The sequence below is a fragment of the Salvelinus sp. IW2-2015 genome, linkage group LG3 (genome assembly GCF_002910315.2).
Source record: "Salvelinus sp. IW2-2015 linkage group LG3, ASM291031v2, whole genome shotgun sequence".
NCBI lineage: Eukaryota > Metazoa > Chordata > Actinopteri > Salmoniformes > Salmonidae > Salvelinus > Salvelinus sp. IW2-2015.
The window spans coordinates 26,258,336-26,275,835 of NC_036840.1; the positions used below are offsets into that span (position 1 = coordinate 26,258,336).

A 17,500-nucleotide genomic window follows, 5' to 3' on the forward strand; every position below is an offset into this window, starting at 1 on the left:
TGTACTTTGCTCCATTCATGCTTGTCCCTTGACCCTGCCTAGTCTCTCAGTCCCTTGCCACTGGAAAACATTCCCACAGCATGAATGCTGCACACCCCGAACAATATGTTCCGCCGTAAAGATGGTGGCGCAGGTGTACAGACATGAACCGCTTGTGGCATTACAGGCCAAATGACTGTCAACCTTGGTTTCAATCCAGATTAGAGAATCTTGTTTCTCACAGGGGCCGCGCGAGGACGTCCCTTTAGGGTGCCTGTATGGCAAACCTCCAAGCCGGGCCTGATGAATGTGACTATGTTACTGAGGAGTGGCTTCCGTCTGGGCTGAATTGGTGGAAGTTTGTAGAGATCGTATGTCTACCTGGAAAGATGCTTCCGCATCTCCCACAGAGGGAACGCTAGACGGAGCTCTGTTCTTAGGTCAACCTGCTCCCTGAAACAAGGCCGCTTTCCCGCCCGATTTCTCATGTTATTGTTTCCACACTATCTTCCGTGTAAGAATGAATGGACGGCCACTGTGATTTCTTGGGGAACTTCAATGCTGGGGCAAGACAGTTTTTTGGTAAACGCTTCCCCAGAATTAGTGCCGTCGACACAAATCCTGTCATCGGAGCTCTACCGGACAATTCTTCGACCTCATGGCTCGGTTTTGGATGCCTACATGCACTGTCAACTATGGAATCATATAGACAGGTGGTGTGCCTTTGCAAATCCATGTTCCAATCAATTGAATTTACACACAGGTTGGACTCGCAATCAAGTTGTTCAAACATCTCAAGGTTTGATCAACGGAAACAGAACGCACCTGAGCTCAATTTCAAGTTCTCATGGCAACGGTATCCAGGTTCTTGTTCTTTAAATACATTTTGCAAAAATGTCCTAAAGAGAACTTGTTTTCCCATTGTGTCCATTATGGGGTATTGTGTAGAATTGATGAAGAAAAACATTTAATGAATACATTTTAGAATATGGTAGGTACAAATACTTTCCGACAGGCACTGTATTAAGAGCTTTACACAAAAACTGCCCAAACCCCAGCAACTCTACTTTCAGCCCTTGAAATAGCGCTCTCCATGTTATTCCCCTGCCTGGCTCACCTCGAACAATTCGTCTAGTTTTGGGAGTTCCTTGGCGCTGAAGACGATGCCCATGACGTATCCTCTACACCGGCACGGCCTCTGGTCAGCCCTCTCCAGCAGACACCACGTTCTTACGCATGTTTAACTGTGGAGCCGGTGTGCCACGCCTGGCACTACACACACACACACACACACACACACGTGCGTACGGTACGGTACAGAAGGAGACACAAACGCACGAAGGAAAAAGGAGATGTGAGCCAGTTCATTTGCGGTCTGTTTTTAACAATTTATTTAAATCCGGAACCTGAGAAAAAACACACGGTCCGTGGTGCGTCCTGGTGAGTGTATGGGGAAGCTCTATCTCCGCGTTAATGGTTGTGCTGTAGATCAGACTGTTGTCCAGAGGGCAGAGGGAACTGGTGATGGACACCTGGACACCCTTGACGTGACAGAAATTAATCACCGCATACAAACAACCTCTAATGGAGGGAGGGAGGGAAGGCGAGTGTTTTGGAAAGTCCTCCCTTGACAAAGACGAAATTAATCTTATGCGACAAATACGATCAAATAAAAAAGTCAAAATACTAAATAGCAGCTCTTGTTCTGCAAAATATCACTGCTAAGTGTATTTATTGCAGAGACGCTTGTGGCAGCTAAACTAATATAACCCTTAGCAAACAGGTGCAAGACAAGCGGCAGGAGTGCTTCGGGACACTAGTCCATTCCATTTTTTAATAATCCATGAGACCCCTAGCACAATACAGTGCCTTCAGGAAAAAGTATATGAGACCCTTGACCTTTTCCACATTTTGTTAAAGAGATCCTTGATGAAAACCTGCTTCAGAGCACTCAGGACCTCCGGTGGGGCGAAGGTTCGCCTTCCAACAGGACAACGACCCTAAGCAAACAGCCAAGACCGCGCAGGGGTGGCTTCGGGAAAGTCTCAATGTCATTGATTAGTCCAGCCAGAGCCCGGACTTGAACCCGATCGAACATCTCTGGAGAGAACTGAAAATAGCTGTGCAGTGACAGTCCCCATCCAACCTGACAGAGCTTGAGAGGATCTGTAGAGAAGAATGGGAGAAACTCCCCAAATACAGGTGTGCCAAGCTTGTAGCGTCATAACCAAGAAGGCTTGAGGCTGTTATCGCTGCCAAAGGTGCTTCAACAAAGTACCAAATAAAGGATCTGAATACTTATGTAAATGTAATATTTCATATCTATTTTTAATACATTTGCTAAAATTTCTAAAAACCTGTTTTTACTTTGTCATTATGGGGTATTCTYMGTAGAATGATGAGYAGAAAAAACAATTTCATCAAMTTTAGAATACGGCTGTAACAAAATGTGGYYAAAGTCAAGGGGTCTGAATACTTTCCGAATGCACTGTAGGTAATTGTAATTGAGGAATTGTAAATTATATTTTTTCCATCCAGAAAAACAAGTGAATTCTTAATCACGCCATTTTCGCCGTTCACTAGTACTCATCCTCTTCTTCCTCTCTCTTCCCCCCTCCCCAACCCCCAGGTGAAGATAGACGAGATAGATAACCAGTGGTCTGGTTCCCTCCACATGGGTCTGACTAGCCTGGCCCCCCCAGAGCTGCCCTCCTGCCCCATGTCGGGCCTGTCCCCCTCCCTCACACAGCTCCGCGCCAAGGTCACCTGGCTGCTGGCAGGGTCAGAGGTCAGACGTAATGGGGTCCTCCAAAGACAGAACTACGGGGCATCCCTGGACAGATTGACGGTGAGAGAAGGGAAGGAGAGGGGAGGGAGTGGAGAGGGAACAACGTGGCAGAGAGAACTTAGATGTAAAGATGGTGACTAGAGTGTTGTGAAAAACTATCCAAAAAGTAGGCAGAGACTATTGGAGTATAATAATGAACCTATAATCAAGCAGCTTCAGGGGAGATCCATCTCTGAGCATAGTCAGAAAGAACTCCCCTGCAGCTACTTGATTTAAAGGTTCATTATTATACTCCAYTAGTCTCTAGAAAAATGTGTGCATTTGGAACGGATAGAAGGATCGAGATGAGTACAGAAATGGGCAAGTGTGTACTGGTAATAGGATGGGTACTGAGATGAATTCTCTTTGTCTAGGTGGGGAACCGCGTGGGCGTGAAGAGATGCAGTGATGACACAATGCACGTCCTCATCGACGGAGAGGACATGGGAACAGCTGCTACCGCTGTGGCCAAGGTACACACACACACACACACACATGTGAGCATGTTCAATTAACATGCACACAAACACTTCATGAACGTACAAACTGTTCTCTCATCCACACACACACAACCACCCCACTAACCCACAACTCTCCCCTCCCTGTAGAACGTCTATGCGGTGCTGGACCTGTATGGTCGTGTGACGGCTGTGTCCATCGTCAGTTCCTCAGTGCTGGAGGATGCAGAAAGCATCAAGGCCCCCTCCCTCTCCTCAGACAGCTGCAGCGATGGCGAGGAGGACAGCACGCCGGTGAGACACACAGAGGGATGCAGTGGGATAGGAGCCTGAGGGCTGCAGTGGGATAGGAGCCTGGGGCTGCATGGGATAGAGCCTGAGGCTGCAGTGGGATAGGAGCCTGAGGGCTGCAGTGGATAGGAGCTGAGGGCTGCAGTGGGATAGGAGCCTGAGGCTGCAGTGGATAGAGCCTGAGGGCTGCAGTGGATAGAGCCTGAGGGCTGCAGTGGGATAGGAGCCTGAGGGGCTGCAGTGGATGAGAGCCTGAGGCTGCAGTGGATAGGAGCTGAGGCGCGGGGATAGGAGCAGGCTCAGTGGGATAGGAGCCTGAGGTGCATGGGATGAGCTGAGGCTGCAGTGGATAGGAGCCTGGGCTGCAGTGGATAGGAGCCTGGGCTGCTCAGTGGATAGGAGCCTGGCAGGGCTGAGGATAGGACTGAGGCTGCAGTGGACTAGGAGCCTGGCGCAGTGATAGAGACTGGGGGCTGCCAGTGGGATAGGAGACTGGGGACAGCAGTGGATAGGAACTGGGGGAAGCAGTGGATAGGAGACTGGGGGAAGCAGTGGATAGGAGCCTGAGGCTCAGTGGATAGAGAGCTGAGGGCTGGCAGTGATAGGAGCGAGGCTGCGTGGATCAGAGCCGGAGCTGCAGTGGATAGAGCCGGAGGGCTGCAGTGGGATAGGAGACGGAGGCTGCAGTGTATAGAGACGGAGGCTGAGCGGACAGATGGACAGCATCAGAGTGAAACAAGCTTGACAGCTATATAAAGTAGACTAATGTGTCTTCTAAAGTAAGAAAATGTCATATTTATTTTGTAGCTTTTTTCATGCAAATATCTCAAAGTACAGTAGGAAGCCACATTTGCTCCACAGGTGGTTTAAGATTAGCACAATTAGCAACTGAAACAATAGCTTGTTGATTTATCTCCCCCCCCCCCCCCCCCAATCTATCCATCAGGTTGGAAGCACTAAACTGCCCTGGTGCCAACACTGTCATGCCTTCCTGGAGAACCATGGGAAGAACATCCAGCTTTCAATCAGAACCTGACAGCGCCCGGTCTCCAGCTACAACCAGGGCCTTCTCGTCACACACAACCCCTGCCCAGACAACAACTGTTCAGGTGCAGCCACTGTTGTGTGTGTCTGGATGTTTTGATTGGGGCAGCGTCGTTGTTTAGGGACACATTATATAATATAGTGCTTTCTGTCGCTATTGTTTGTGACTGACAGTCCGAATGTCTCTGTTGCCATAGTTTCAGATCGACCGCCTGAACCCGTCGTGGACGTCGTCCTTGTCGCTAGGGGTGATAGGTCACTCCCCCGACCGCCTCAACTTTCCCTCCACGGCGTGCTGTCTGAAACGCTCTGCCTGGCTGCTGCAGAGAGACTCTGTATTCCACAACTCACTGAAGGTACCGGAGTCGCTGTCTCACTCAGCTCCCTTCACAACTCACTTTCTACTTTTGAGAACGTTTGGTCATTTCAAATGAACAACCTGATTGATTGTTTGATTTATCCTCTTTCTCTTTCCCTTCCCTCCATCACTCCCCCCMTTTCCTCCATCCCAGATCTGTGAGAACTATGGTCCTAACCTGGACACATGTCCAGAGGGTACAGTATTGGGTCTACTAGTGGATGGGAACAGCTGTCTGCACCTCCATGTGAACGGGATGGACCAGGGGGTAGCAGCCCAGGACATCCCCACCCCCTGCTACCCCCTCATAGACCTCTACGGGCAGTGTGAACAGGTACGTCTGTCACCCTCCCACCCAAAACCGTCAGAATTCTGAATCTGATGAGGAAGTTAAATTCTACCTGCTTAGTCTAGCCACTGATATAACCCCCGGTAATGCAGTTAACACCATTTTTTATGATGATTAACAGTCCCAGTGGAAAACCAAACCGCCACCCAGGCATCCCTCTGCGTTTTTTTTTTATATACTTCTACACAAACACAGGGTGCGCCCCAAATGGTTCCCTATATGGTGCACTACCTTTGACCTGAGCCCTATAGCCCCTGGTCAAAAGTAGTGCACTATAAAGGGAGTAGGGTGCCGTTTTAGTCTAGTCCTACTCAGATCCACTTTTAGATCAGTAGCTAGAAACTCTAATCTGCTAGTATGTTGCTCTATGTTCTCTAATCCTGAAATACTTCCACCTGGCCGAAGTCATAATCCCAATCTCATTTAGACACTCCGTCCCTCAGTCGGTCTGTAACTCTAATCCCAGCCCTCCCGCCAGGCTGGGTTTAATAATCTGTCGCCCGGCCTGGCCCTGTACAACGTAATCTGTTGTCACACTTCCTGAGGGCCGACCYAAGTCAAGTCAGTGACACCCTCTGATGTCGTTGGCAGGTTACAATAGTGACTGACAACGTGCCAACTGTGGGAGGGGAGAGCGGCGAGGCGCGTTGCCAAGGCGACATGGAGAAYGCGGACATGGTTGACGGTGAGAGGACGATGATGTCAACTCATTGCAAGCCTTTTACAATTGATGTTCAAAATGTCTTTCATATTGAAAGTTCTGCGTTCTGTAGATGCAAAGTTTACCAAGTTATTGTCCTTGTTGGCATCACATGTTCTTTGACATTAAAACGTTTTGACTTCTAAGTAATATCAAGCTCTGTATACATCTCTTATTGGCCTCAACCGGTGCTACCCTTTGACCTTTGCTATCTGACCTCCAGGGATCAAAGAGAGTGTGTGCTGGACGCCCCCTCCAGAGGTCAACCCCAACAAGACCTGTGAATACCAGGCCCTGTGCTCGCGCTTCAAGGACCTGCTCACGCTGCCAGGTGAGTACTCCACACACTTTTTWTTTTWTTTTTTTAAAGCTATACTTTCTTTTTGCCTGAGGAARCTCCGGTGGCAGAGCATTCCATGATGACGTGGCTCGATACATAACTGAACYACGCATTAAATCTGTTTTTTGTTTTGGGTACAGTGAAGAACCCATAGTGGCCTGTCTGGTGGAGTATGTCTGTTTTGAAGTGTATGCAAATAGATTAGACAAGTGGTTAGCCATTTTCAACACACACATGTTCATTTAAAAAGACTGGAAGAGAAGTAGTCAATTTCTCCTCAACCCTCAACCATTAAAGACTATGATGCATGTGGTTGTTAGTTCTGTGTGCGCAGTTAAGGGCAAGGCATGCTGCTTGGTTGTGAGCCAGCTACAGCTTTGCTAGGTCTTTCTTTGCTGCGCCTGACCATATTAGCGGACAGTAATCAACATGGGACAAGACCAGAGGCTTAACAACTTGTACAGTTGATCTATGTGCCAAAAACGCAGAACATATTTTTATAACACACTACATTACCAAAAGAACGTCTATGTGGGCACCTGCTTGTCGAACATCTAATTCCGAAATCATGGGCATTAGTATGGAGTTGCTCCTCCCTTTGCWGCTCCACTCTTCTGGGAAGGCTTTCCACTCGATGTTGGAACATTGCTGTGGGGACTTGCTTCCATTCAGCCACGAGCATTAGTGAGGTCGGGCACTGATGTTGGGCGATTAGGCCTGGCTAGCAGTCAGCGTTCCAATTCAGGTCAGGGCTCTGTGCAGGCCAGTCAAGTTCTTCCACGCCGATCTCAACAAACCATTTCTGTATGGACCTCGCTTTGTGCACAGGGGCATTGTTATTCTAAAACAGYGAAGGGCCTTCCCSAAATCCTGTTGCCACAAAGTTYGAAGCACAGAATCGTCTAGAATGTCATTGAATGCTGTAGCATTAAGATTTCCCTGCACTGGGGGGAAAAAAGGGGCCTAGCCCGAACCATGAAAGCAACCCCAGACCATTATTCCTCCTCCACCGAACTTTACAGTTGGCACTATGCATTGGAGCAGGCAGCGTTCTCCTGGCATCCACCAAACCCGGATAGTACGATGACCTATCAGATTGTGAAGCGTGGTTCATCACTCCAGAGAACACGTTTCCACTGCTCCAGACTCCAATGGCGCAAGCTTTACACCACTGCAGCCGACATTTGGCATTGTGAWCTTGGACTTGTGTGGCTGCTCGGCCATGGAAACCCATTTCATGAAGCTCCCATGAACAGTTCTTCTGCTGACGTTGCTTACAGAGGCAGTTTGGAACTCTGTTGCAACCAAGGACAGACGTTCTGTTCTGTGAGCTTGTGTGGCCTACCACTTTGCGGCTGAGCCGTTGTTGCTCCTAGACGTTTCAACTTCACAGTATCAGCCCTTACAGTTGACCAGGCCTACCCTGGCCAAACCCGGACGACGCTGGACCAATTGTGCGCRGCCTTATGGGACTCCCAATCACGGCCGACTGTGATACAGCCTGGAATCGAACCAGGGACTGTTGTGACTCCTCTTGCACTGAGATGCAGTGCCTTAGACCGCTGCGTACCTCTCCCCATCTTCACAACAACTTTGTCAATATGACTTGACCATAATAACTGACCATCTAATGTTGCTTGAATTTTAGAAGAGCTTAAAATATGGGTAGTGTTTCTTGTATCCTTACCCTAGTGTGACGTTTTGATAACCATGTAAATCTCTGTCGGACAAGGTGACTTTTTATCAATATATTCGGCGCTTTTCGAAAATGCTGATTAGCATCAAAGTAGACAATACATACAAGACTACAAATCCCTGCAAGCTCCTGCACGACATCTCTAGCTGACACCTTTGCTAACAGGTATTGTTTCAATTTAAAACTTGCACAAGACAGTTCACAGAATTGACKATTTTAAAGACATTTAGCCAATTTATTAATTACTAAATWTAGCTAACATTAGATAGTTAATCCAGAGATTCGAACTTTTGATTCGGCGGTCTCGTCCAGAGCATGGCATTTTGTAGTTCTTTATGATAGCCACATTAGCAGCTAATTAGCATTTAATTTTTGGGTGATAAATATATATTGATAAGTCACCTTGTCCTAGAGAGATTTACACTTATTGAAACGTCACGCCAGGGTAAGCCTACACTAAACACGGCCCTTATTTMAAGTGTTTCTAAAATCCCCTATGGAGAAAAATTCATGATGTAAAACCGATTGGAACCATTTCCTTGTTTGACTGAGTCTTATGACTCATGCTGTGGTACTCTATACCTGGTGGCTTATRATTCCTGGCACAAACTTGACCAAATTCAAAAAGAGCAATCCTCTTAAATTATTAGATCTTCAATACACAAATATGATGGTTCAATGTTGTCATTTCCCTTCTGTTTGTCCACTTTAGCATAACTAGAGRGCACTCTGGGTTCTATTGGATACGTAACTCTCCAATCGTGTGATGGCAGGTGATGTAAAGTCATACGTTTTTTTTTTTTTTCAGTAACAAATTATGATCTATAACTTCAAAGGCTGCACTAAAATCTAACAATACAGCTCCAACTATCTTATTATCCATTTAATCATTGGATAATTCTATTTCTGATAATAACAAAGAAGGAATGAATGGTTTTTGAGCAGATTGTATTCAGCAGATGCCTCATCTGGTTTAGCTCGGCTGCAGCCGGGGGTGCTCTGTTCTTCGTGCCTCTTCTGCGTACTGTTGCTGGTCTGTTGGTCTCAATGGTGGAGGGGGGTGCTTTCCTGTTGGTGTGGGGGGTTATGCTATCCAGTTGAGTATCCTTGGCTCAGTCATAACTCCATCTTTGTTATTCTCTCTCTCTCTCTGCCTATCCATCTCTCTCAGATGGTTACTTCAACGAGGATGCCAAGTATAACCTGTGTTACTGTGAGTCTTGCCACAAGCTGCGGGGGGACGAGGCTTACTACAAGAGAGGGGAGCCCCCCCGGGACTACGCCCTGCCCTTCGGCTGGTGCCGCTTCGCACTGAGGTCAGAGGGCCGCAAACAGCCAATCAAGTGGACTGCGAAAACTGTCTTCAACCAATTACTTTAGATCAGTCCCATTGCTATTCATGTCCACTGAATGAGTTTAATCTAGTTCAATTAACAAATGGATTAATAGATCTTACCTATTCTCACCTTTGGCGAAAYATAAGGGGAGAGAATGTGAATAAAAATAGTATACAGTTTAAACTTTGAGAACTGGCTTTGAGTATCAATGTCCTCAGACACGAGATACAGGTGGAGATGGGAGAAGGGTTATCTAACAATTTTGTGTGTGATTGTGTGCGTGTACTACCTCCCCTATAGGATCAAGCCCCACTGCGAGGTGTCTAGTGCGTTTAAGAAGTGGCACATAGCCTACCACGGCACCAGTGTAGGGGCTCTGAGACGCACCCTGGACCATGCTCAGCTGCTCTCTGGTACGACGCAGCATTTGTTTCCTCCTCCACTTTTTTTGGACCCCTAAAAATAGAGTGAATTGACCACAGGTCACCTTTATTTTGATGTGCATATCACCTCAAGGTGTTGTTTCTCTCCCAAAGCACTAATCAGATGTCTAGCCTTTTGAAACGTATGGTTGATTTCCAGAACCATTTCCGTCACAAACATTTTCCCTAATGATTAAAGAATCATGACGGTGTTGTAAATTAACAAACCCATGTTGTCTTGGTGTTTCAGGGACTTCGTCCATCTTCTCTGTGTCTCCGGCAAAGATGGAGGGTCCTAACGGCTACAGTGAGCCAGAGGAGAACAGCAACAGCCTCCCCGACAGGGAACGAGACAGGGACAGAGACAGGGACAGGGACAAGGAGGTTCCCCGGGTACAGCTGTCCCCCACCATGCGCTACTCCGGCCTGGAGATGTTCGCCCCTAAAGTGCAGTACGTGTCAAATCTCTATCGTTGTCCCTCTCATGCCCTTGCTTTTTATCTGCCTATTGCACTTATTCAAATTGAAGTATACACTGTGGCCAGTTTATTAGGTACACCACCCCGTTCACACAAATGGTTCGCTCCTACAAGACCGTGAGTCACGTGGCCGTGGCTTGCTATATAAAGCAGGCAGACGGGCATTGAGGCATTCCGTTACTGTTTGATTGAACGTTAGAATGGGCAAAACGAGTAACCGAAGCGTCTTTTGAGTGTGGTATGATCATCAGTGCCAGGCGCACCGGTTCCAGTATTTCAGAAACAGCCYGCCTCCTGGGACTTTCACTCACGACAATCTAATGATTCCCGAGAATGGTGCAAAAAACATCTAGTCAGCGGCAGTCCTGTGGGCGAAAACAGCTCGTTGATGAGAGGTCGAAGGAGAATGGCAAGAATTGTGCAAGCGAACAGGCGGGCCACAACGGCACAGTACGACGTTGGTGTGTGCAGAACGGCATCTCGGAACGCACATCTCGTCGCTCCTTATCACAGATGGGATATTGCAGCAGACGACCACACCGGGTTCCACTCATATCAGCTAAAATCAAGAAGTAATGGCTCCAGTGGGCGTGATCACAAACACTGGACAATTGCGGAGTGGAAAAACAGCGCCTGGTCCGACGAATCCTGGTTCCCGTTGCGTCACGGTGATGGCAGAGTCAGGAGTCCATGGCCCTATCCTGCCTGGTGTCAACGGTGCCAGCTGGTGATGTAATYGTGTGGGTTTTTTGTGGCACACGTTAGGTCCCTTGATACCAATTGAGCAATGTTTCCATGTCCCGAATAAMTCAGGRCGTTCTGGAGGCAAAGGGGGTCTGACCCGGTACCAGATGGGTGTACCTAATAAACTGGCCACTAAGTATACTGTATACCATGAAATTGTTATGCTGTCTTGCCTTGCTTTTGTTCTTTCATTCTTATTCCCATAACTCCTGCTGTCCTCTCCCTCCAGATTCCGGGACCCTCGTTCTCACTGTTGTCACCAGGCCCAGGTGGGTTTCCAGGTGTGCGTGCGGCCGGGCTCTTACAAGGTGGGGCCCCAGAACCTTGGGGCCAGCGAGCCCCTTGACCCCCGCTTTAGCAACACAGAAATCGAGTGGATCACCAAGGAGCAGGGGGGCACCCTCCTCTACGGCCTACTCATACGGGTGGAGTGAGGGAGGGATGAACAGCGGGATGGATAGAGTGGAGATAAGGGAGCTTCTCTATCCCAGCGGTGCCTCCAAAACCTCTACTCCATCAACRAAATTCCAGACTTTGAGACTCTTTAGAATTTGGGTAATTTCCCTCCTGTTCCTGAGGGGGGGAATTGTTGACATTGACAGTTCAGCATTATTTTAGTTTATTTTGGACAAAGTACATTTTTGTTTGTTTTGGAATAATTTTAACAGGGTGGGGCTTTGGTGGATTCAGAGAAGAACAACAAGACTGACACTGCCTGCACTTTATGTTTTGAACACTGTGGGCAATTTAAAAAAGAAAAGAAAAGAAACAAGTAAAAAACAATCTACTTCTCATTCATAATACAACACTAGTTTTTGGTCACCGCAGTTTTTCTTTTAGCACTGTTGTCCTCTCTAGCTCTTGTTTTTATCACCTTTTATCCCAGCCTGATCACTCTCCTCACTCTCTTTTTGGTTCTCAAGTACGGGGGGGGGGGTGGTTCTCCTCAGTTCTCAAGGCTGAGTGCACAACCGGAACCGGTCACGTTCCAAGACTTGGACCGTTCTTTAAACCTCCTCGCAATGGCGACCGCCACCCCCCCCCCATCGCCTGCTGCGCAGAACGGTCACTGACTATTGGACTTTATAAACTAAAGACTTAACCGCGTGTCAATGGAGGAGGAGAGTGCAAAATCAAACGATGAGGAGAAAGACTGGAAATAACCCTGAACAGGAGAAGGACCTGAGAGCACCTTTTTTAGAGGGAGGAACACACAAAAAAATGGAAGAAAATGTTTACAGGTGTAACACTGTCTGTCTACATGTATGCGTAAGACTCGTCCTCTCCATCTCCCTCCACTCTACTRACTACTGTCCTAGATTAAAAATGTTGTCTTCGTCAGTGGAAAGCGCTTTCCTAAGACGAGGGTACTTTCTRGTTCCCATGTTGCAGAGGTATAGATATATATACACTGTTTCTTGTGGGGGGAAAAAAGGGGTCTATTCAAATCTGTTTCACCGACAAAGCTATCGGCATCTTGAAAAGTGTGAAGTGGCTTCCTCTCCTTAGTCCTCATCTCCTTTCCTTCACCTGCACTGATGTGAAGGAAAAGAGCAGATAGAAATGTCATGAATAGAGCTGACATGATTCTGTACCAGATAGGCGTGTTTGTTCTTCATAACGTAGTACTATCTGAACTTTACACAATGTTGTGGCCTGCTGAACGTGCCTGTTTTCACACGTCGTCGTTTACACTAGAGTTGCGTTCAAGTCTTTAAAGATTGTAACGTATCTGTCCCATTATGGCGTCGGTGACCGTACGGGCAGTGCCAGTGAGGCCATCTCCATTTTAAAGTAGTACATTTTCTTCTACTTCTGAGTTGGTAAACAAACTGAAAGGGTGCACACTGCCACCTAGAGTGTGTTGTTTGAACAGGTATAAAGCCAAGGTTGGCTATTTACAGCCACCTGCAGTCATGGAATGTTTGCTTACGASTATAATCCATTGGCTGATCCCTGGATGGAATTTTATGATGCTTCCTTAACCCATAGGAAGGCCCACCCAGTTGACTACTTCAAAATTGTGAAGTCCCTAATGCCACTGCCCATGCTCAAACTTGCTTCTGGACACTGGAGTCCTCTATAGAACTCTATGGTCATAGTTTTAACAGGGAGAAATGTTCAGAGCCAATAAGATCATAGGGGTGTGCCCTCACATTGGTGTGTCCGTGCAAATACTCTTGGGAAATGCAGTATTTAACGAAATGCAGGCCCTGATGCTGGTGTTTACATTGTGAATGTAATTCATTAGGGTTTTTGTCATTTAGTTTTGTGGTCCGTTTACGTTGAAACTAACACCCTTCATTTGACATATTACATTAAAAAAAGATTAACACTGGTTAATTCATTCCTGATCCTAATATTCCCCTAATATTTGATTACATGTGGACGACTCTAAAGCATATCTTCTTTTAGCCATGTATTTTGTTGCCAATCTGATATATACTTACGTATGACATTTACATTCATACATAGCCGCGCCATCTTGCCAAGTCATTATTTTGACAAAGAGAGGASAAAAACAGGTTGAGTCAAGACTTAAGGTTCAGTTGACTTTCCTCACACACAACTGTGTATAACCTAATTTATTGCAACAAAAAAAGTGGGCTTTGAAGAAAAGAAACTAACTTGCAACGTCCAATCAAAATGTGAAAAATGATATGGGGTTATTTAAAGGCCCAGTGCTGCTTTTTATGATAATACATATTTTTTTTCTTCTGTATGTTGCATTTGTACAGGCTGTTACATGACATGAAATCATATCTTCCTGATTTGTAAAAATAAATAAACGGACAGAGTATGCACATGACTCTGGACTGGCGTTGTGTGTTTCTTTTTAAAGTGATCAGCAGTAGAAACAAAGCATTTTCCCCGCCCGTTTTTGGGAAAAAGCTGTGGAATTTGGCTGGAGGAATGTYAACACATTCATAGACAGAGCTATGGATGCAAGGACTGACCATCCATGATATAGTTTTAACTGTGTTTTGAGGCTATATAGTGTTTGTTCAAACGTTGAGAAAAACAAGCTTACATCTAAGATTCTGACGACAATAATTTAAGTCAAAATGGATGTAGCCCCTTAATCCAAGAAGAGAAAAGCCTTAAGTACAACAWACTTAATTTACACCAATCAAAAAGACACGATAGAGGCTGTTTTAGATTTTACATTTTATTCAGAGTAGGAAAAAGAATCCAGTCACTGACGTACTGCAGTGTTGCATATTTACTCAATCACACTTTTTCTAAATTATTCCTAAGAATTATATCTTAAGGCCAATAAGTTCAGCCCCCCCCCCCCCAAAAAAAACGCAGGCAGACTCCGGCGCCATTGCCTTGCCGACGGGTTGTGACACACCTACCCACATCAGTAATGTCAATATAAAATGTCTGACCTCAGCGATCCAGTGACAAAGTGTGGTGGAAGTTCAAAAGTTAAACACAAAAGGAGTGTTTAACAAATAAAAAGTAGTGCAACAGAAATGAGTTGCTTTCCCACAAAGCTTCAACTGGTGACACATTTACAGTACATAGYCTGTGTACAAAACATTAGGAACGCCTCTTCCCATGACAGACTGACCAGGTGAAGGCTATGATCCCTTACTGATGTCACTTGTTAAATCCACTTCAATCAGTGTAGATGAAGTTGAGGAGACAAGCCAAAAAATTATTTTTAAGCTTTGAGATATACATTGTGTGTGTGCCATTCAGAGGGTGAATGGCCAAGACAAAAGATTTAAGTGCCTTTGAACGGGGTATGGTAGTAGGTGCCAGGCGCACCAGTTTGAGTGTGTCAAGAACTGCAACACTGCTGGGTTTTTCACGCTCAACAGTTTCCTGTGTGTATCAAGAATGGCCCACCACCCAAAGAACATCCAGACAACTGTGGGAAGCATTGGAGTCAACATGGGCCAGCATCCCTGTGGAACGCTTTCGACACCTTGTAGAGTCCATGRCCCGACAAATTGAGGATGTTCTGAGGGCAAACGTGGGTGCAACTCAATATTAGGAAAGTGTTCCTAATGGTTTTGTACACCTCCGTGTACACGTAAAAACAACCATCTATTCTTCCAGTTGGGTTGAATTGTCTGTCGTTTGTTAACTAGTCCATCCTCGGAGGGAACTCAAACAAATCTACAGGCTGTTCTGCACCAGTCCTCCTGTCCTTTACATCAGCATACAGGAGACTACCACAGAAATACAATAACTAGAACGGTAATTCCACATTTAAGCCAACATGGTCTGAGGGGCTTTCCCCCCCCATCCTAGTCAATCTATTTGTATGGCGACAACAGGCGCATGGAAGTTAAAACAGATTCACTTCTGGAACTACAAGTTCGGATTCCAAGTAGGTACAATGGGCGAGTTTGTTATGCATGGATATCTGATCCTAGGTCAGTTTCTAAACTACAGTAGAGCAAAAGGGGCCTCAATGGAACGAAAGTCATTCTGATCAATAACACCACTCCAACTCGGTCGCGGAATGAGGGAAGGGCCAGTGTGTGGTAAAATAAATAGATAAGTAAAAACAGTTTGTGCTACAAATGATATAAATAAGTGCAAAGTTTTGATTCAGCAGAGCTTTGGAGTCCTATTTTCCCAGCAATACACAACACAGGAGGTTGGTGGCACCTTAATTGGGGAGGACGTGCTCGTGGTAATGGCTGGAACGTTTGATGCCATTCCATTTGTGCCGTTCCAGCCATTATTATGAGTCGTCGTCCTCCCCTCAGCAGCCTCCACTGACACACAAGTTGAGCTACTATTTGCGAGTGCACAAGTATTTGGGGGAGTTGAAATATAATATTCTTTACAAATGGATGGAGTCTGAAACTACACAAGGTGACTGAACGGAGGGGGTCGGGCGTAGAAAGGGAAAGAAGAGCGACGGAGCTGGAATGAAGAAAAATACAAAGAAAGTAACGGATAGAGGGAGTAAAAGATTGGTCAAGCTTCCTTCGAATGTACACCTTACGCACACACATACAGTCTTTCAAATGAAGAGAGGGGAAAAAATAGAAACAACTTCAGAAATTGTCCACAACAACACACTAGTACATAACCAACTGGTCCCCTCCCTCCCCCATACACACATTCCACTTCTGCTATGTGCTTTATGAAAACGCCAGATCACAGAAATGTCAATAAATAAAACSGGTTATAAATAAACAAAAACATAAATAACAAGAATTATAAACTGGGTGGTTCGAGCCCTGAATGCTGATTGGCTGACAGCCGTGGTATATCAGACCGTATACCATTGTTATGACGAAACATCTATTTTTACTGCTCTCTTTACATTGGTAACCAGTTTATAACAGCAATAAGGCACCTCYGGAGTTTGTGGTATATGGCCAATATACCACGGCTAAGGTATGTATCCAGGCGCTCCACGTTGCGTCGTGCGTAAGAGCAGCACTTAGCCGCGGTATACTGGCCATATACCACACCCCCTTGTGCCTTATTGCTTAAATAAACAACCTTTGGTACACAGACCTCGCTGGACTCACACGGTTAAGACTCAAAAGATAACTCACCATGAAAAAAACAACGGAAGCTATTTTAGCTCAGGTAGAATAAATTACAGATGAAACTATACACATCCTCCTCTTGTAAGAGTGAAGACCACAAAACACCAAAACATCACAGCCCAACATCACCCCCGCTTCCCCTCTGAAGAGTTTCAGTAATAACGTACTTGGAAGGGTCAGCTAGTAACAAACTCCGGTAAAAACCCCCACAGTAAAACATCGTAGGAGTACATCGTTAAAAACTCCCCTCACACAGTAGAACATTAAAATCCCCTTTTATCATCAAAACCACACAAAAATTAAGCAGTGTTTGCTTTACAACTCATGGTTTGCGAGTTCTGCCACCCTGCGAACCTAAAATCCTCCACATCCCTCTTGTCTTGTAAAGAGGGCTGTTGGTTGGCTGGTGCTCTCCAGTTTCACTGCTTGCTGGGTTAAGTTGGTTCAAAGGACCGTTACAAGATGCCTGGAGTGTCGGTTTGGGGTTTTGGCAGTTGGGGTCCACTGACTAAAACAAGTCCTTTAAAATGCAACGACAACTCCAGCGATGTTGAAGTGACGTGGAGAGGCAAGACAAAGCAAGAAAACAAGAGAGGGAAAGTCTTTCCTCCAATGGAGAGAAGGGGATAGAGGAGAGATGGAGAAGAGATGGGGAGAGGGAGATGAGGACGTGCTCTTTTTTTCCTCTGGCCTTCCTGGGTTGCTGGTTGAGGGTAACAGCTGCGAGAGAGCAAAAAACGGAAAAGGGGGAGGAGGCGGAGGGGCGAAGGCGAGTAGCGATTTGTCCAGTGTTTGTTCTCTCCCTCTCCTCTCTCTTGTTTTCCCAGATGTCTCAAAACTTCTTGGGGCCCCAGGCGGAGGTCTGTTTTGGGGCCAGGCCTGCGCCGAAGGTGGGGAAGTCCTCAGCATTGCTCATATCAGGAGCCTGAGACACACAACAACGCACAA

General features: G+C 46.2%; 2 protein-coding genes across 2 annotated transcripts in view; one reads left to right on the forward strand and one right to left on the reverse strand.

Moving 5' to 3' along the window:
• The window catches only part of LOC111953737 (neuralized-like protein 4), a 36,213-nt gene extending 22,380 nt beyond the window's left edge, over positions 1-13,833 (forward strand). The window contains 12 exon segments of the mRNA XM_070435706.1: positions 2,609-2,827; positions 3,181-3,279; positions 3,415-3,591; positions 4,502-4,643; positions 4,774-4,955; positions 5,112-5,291; positions 5,898-5,991; positions 6,230-6,337; positions 9,214-9,358; positions 9,680-9,792; positions 10,052-10,253; positions 11,254-13,833. Coding sequence (XP_070291807.1) covers positions 2,609-2,827; positions 3,181-3,279; positions 3,415-3,591; positions 4,502-4,643; positions 4,774-4,955; positions 5,112-5,291; positions 5,898-5,991; positions 6,230-6,337; positions 9,214-9,358; positions 9,680-9,792; positions 10,052-10,253; positions 11,254-11,458 — 1,866 coding nt within the window. The 3' untranslated portion in view covers positions 11,459-13,833.
• A 2,115-nt stretch (positions 13,834-15,948) lies between these two features.
• hdlbpb (high density lipoprotein binding protein b) overlaps positions 15,949-17,500 on the reverse strand; it is a 28,228-nt gene continuing 26,676 nt past the window's right edge. The window contains 1 exon segment of the mRNA XM_070449594.1: positions 15,949-17,477. Within this exon segment, the coding sequence (XP_070305695.1) occupies positions 17,385-17,477 (93 nt within the window). The 3' untranslated portion in view covers positions 15,949-17,384.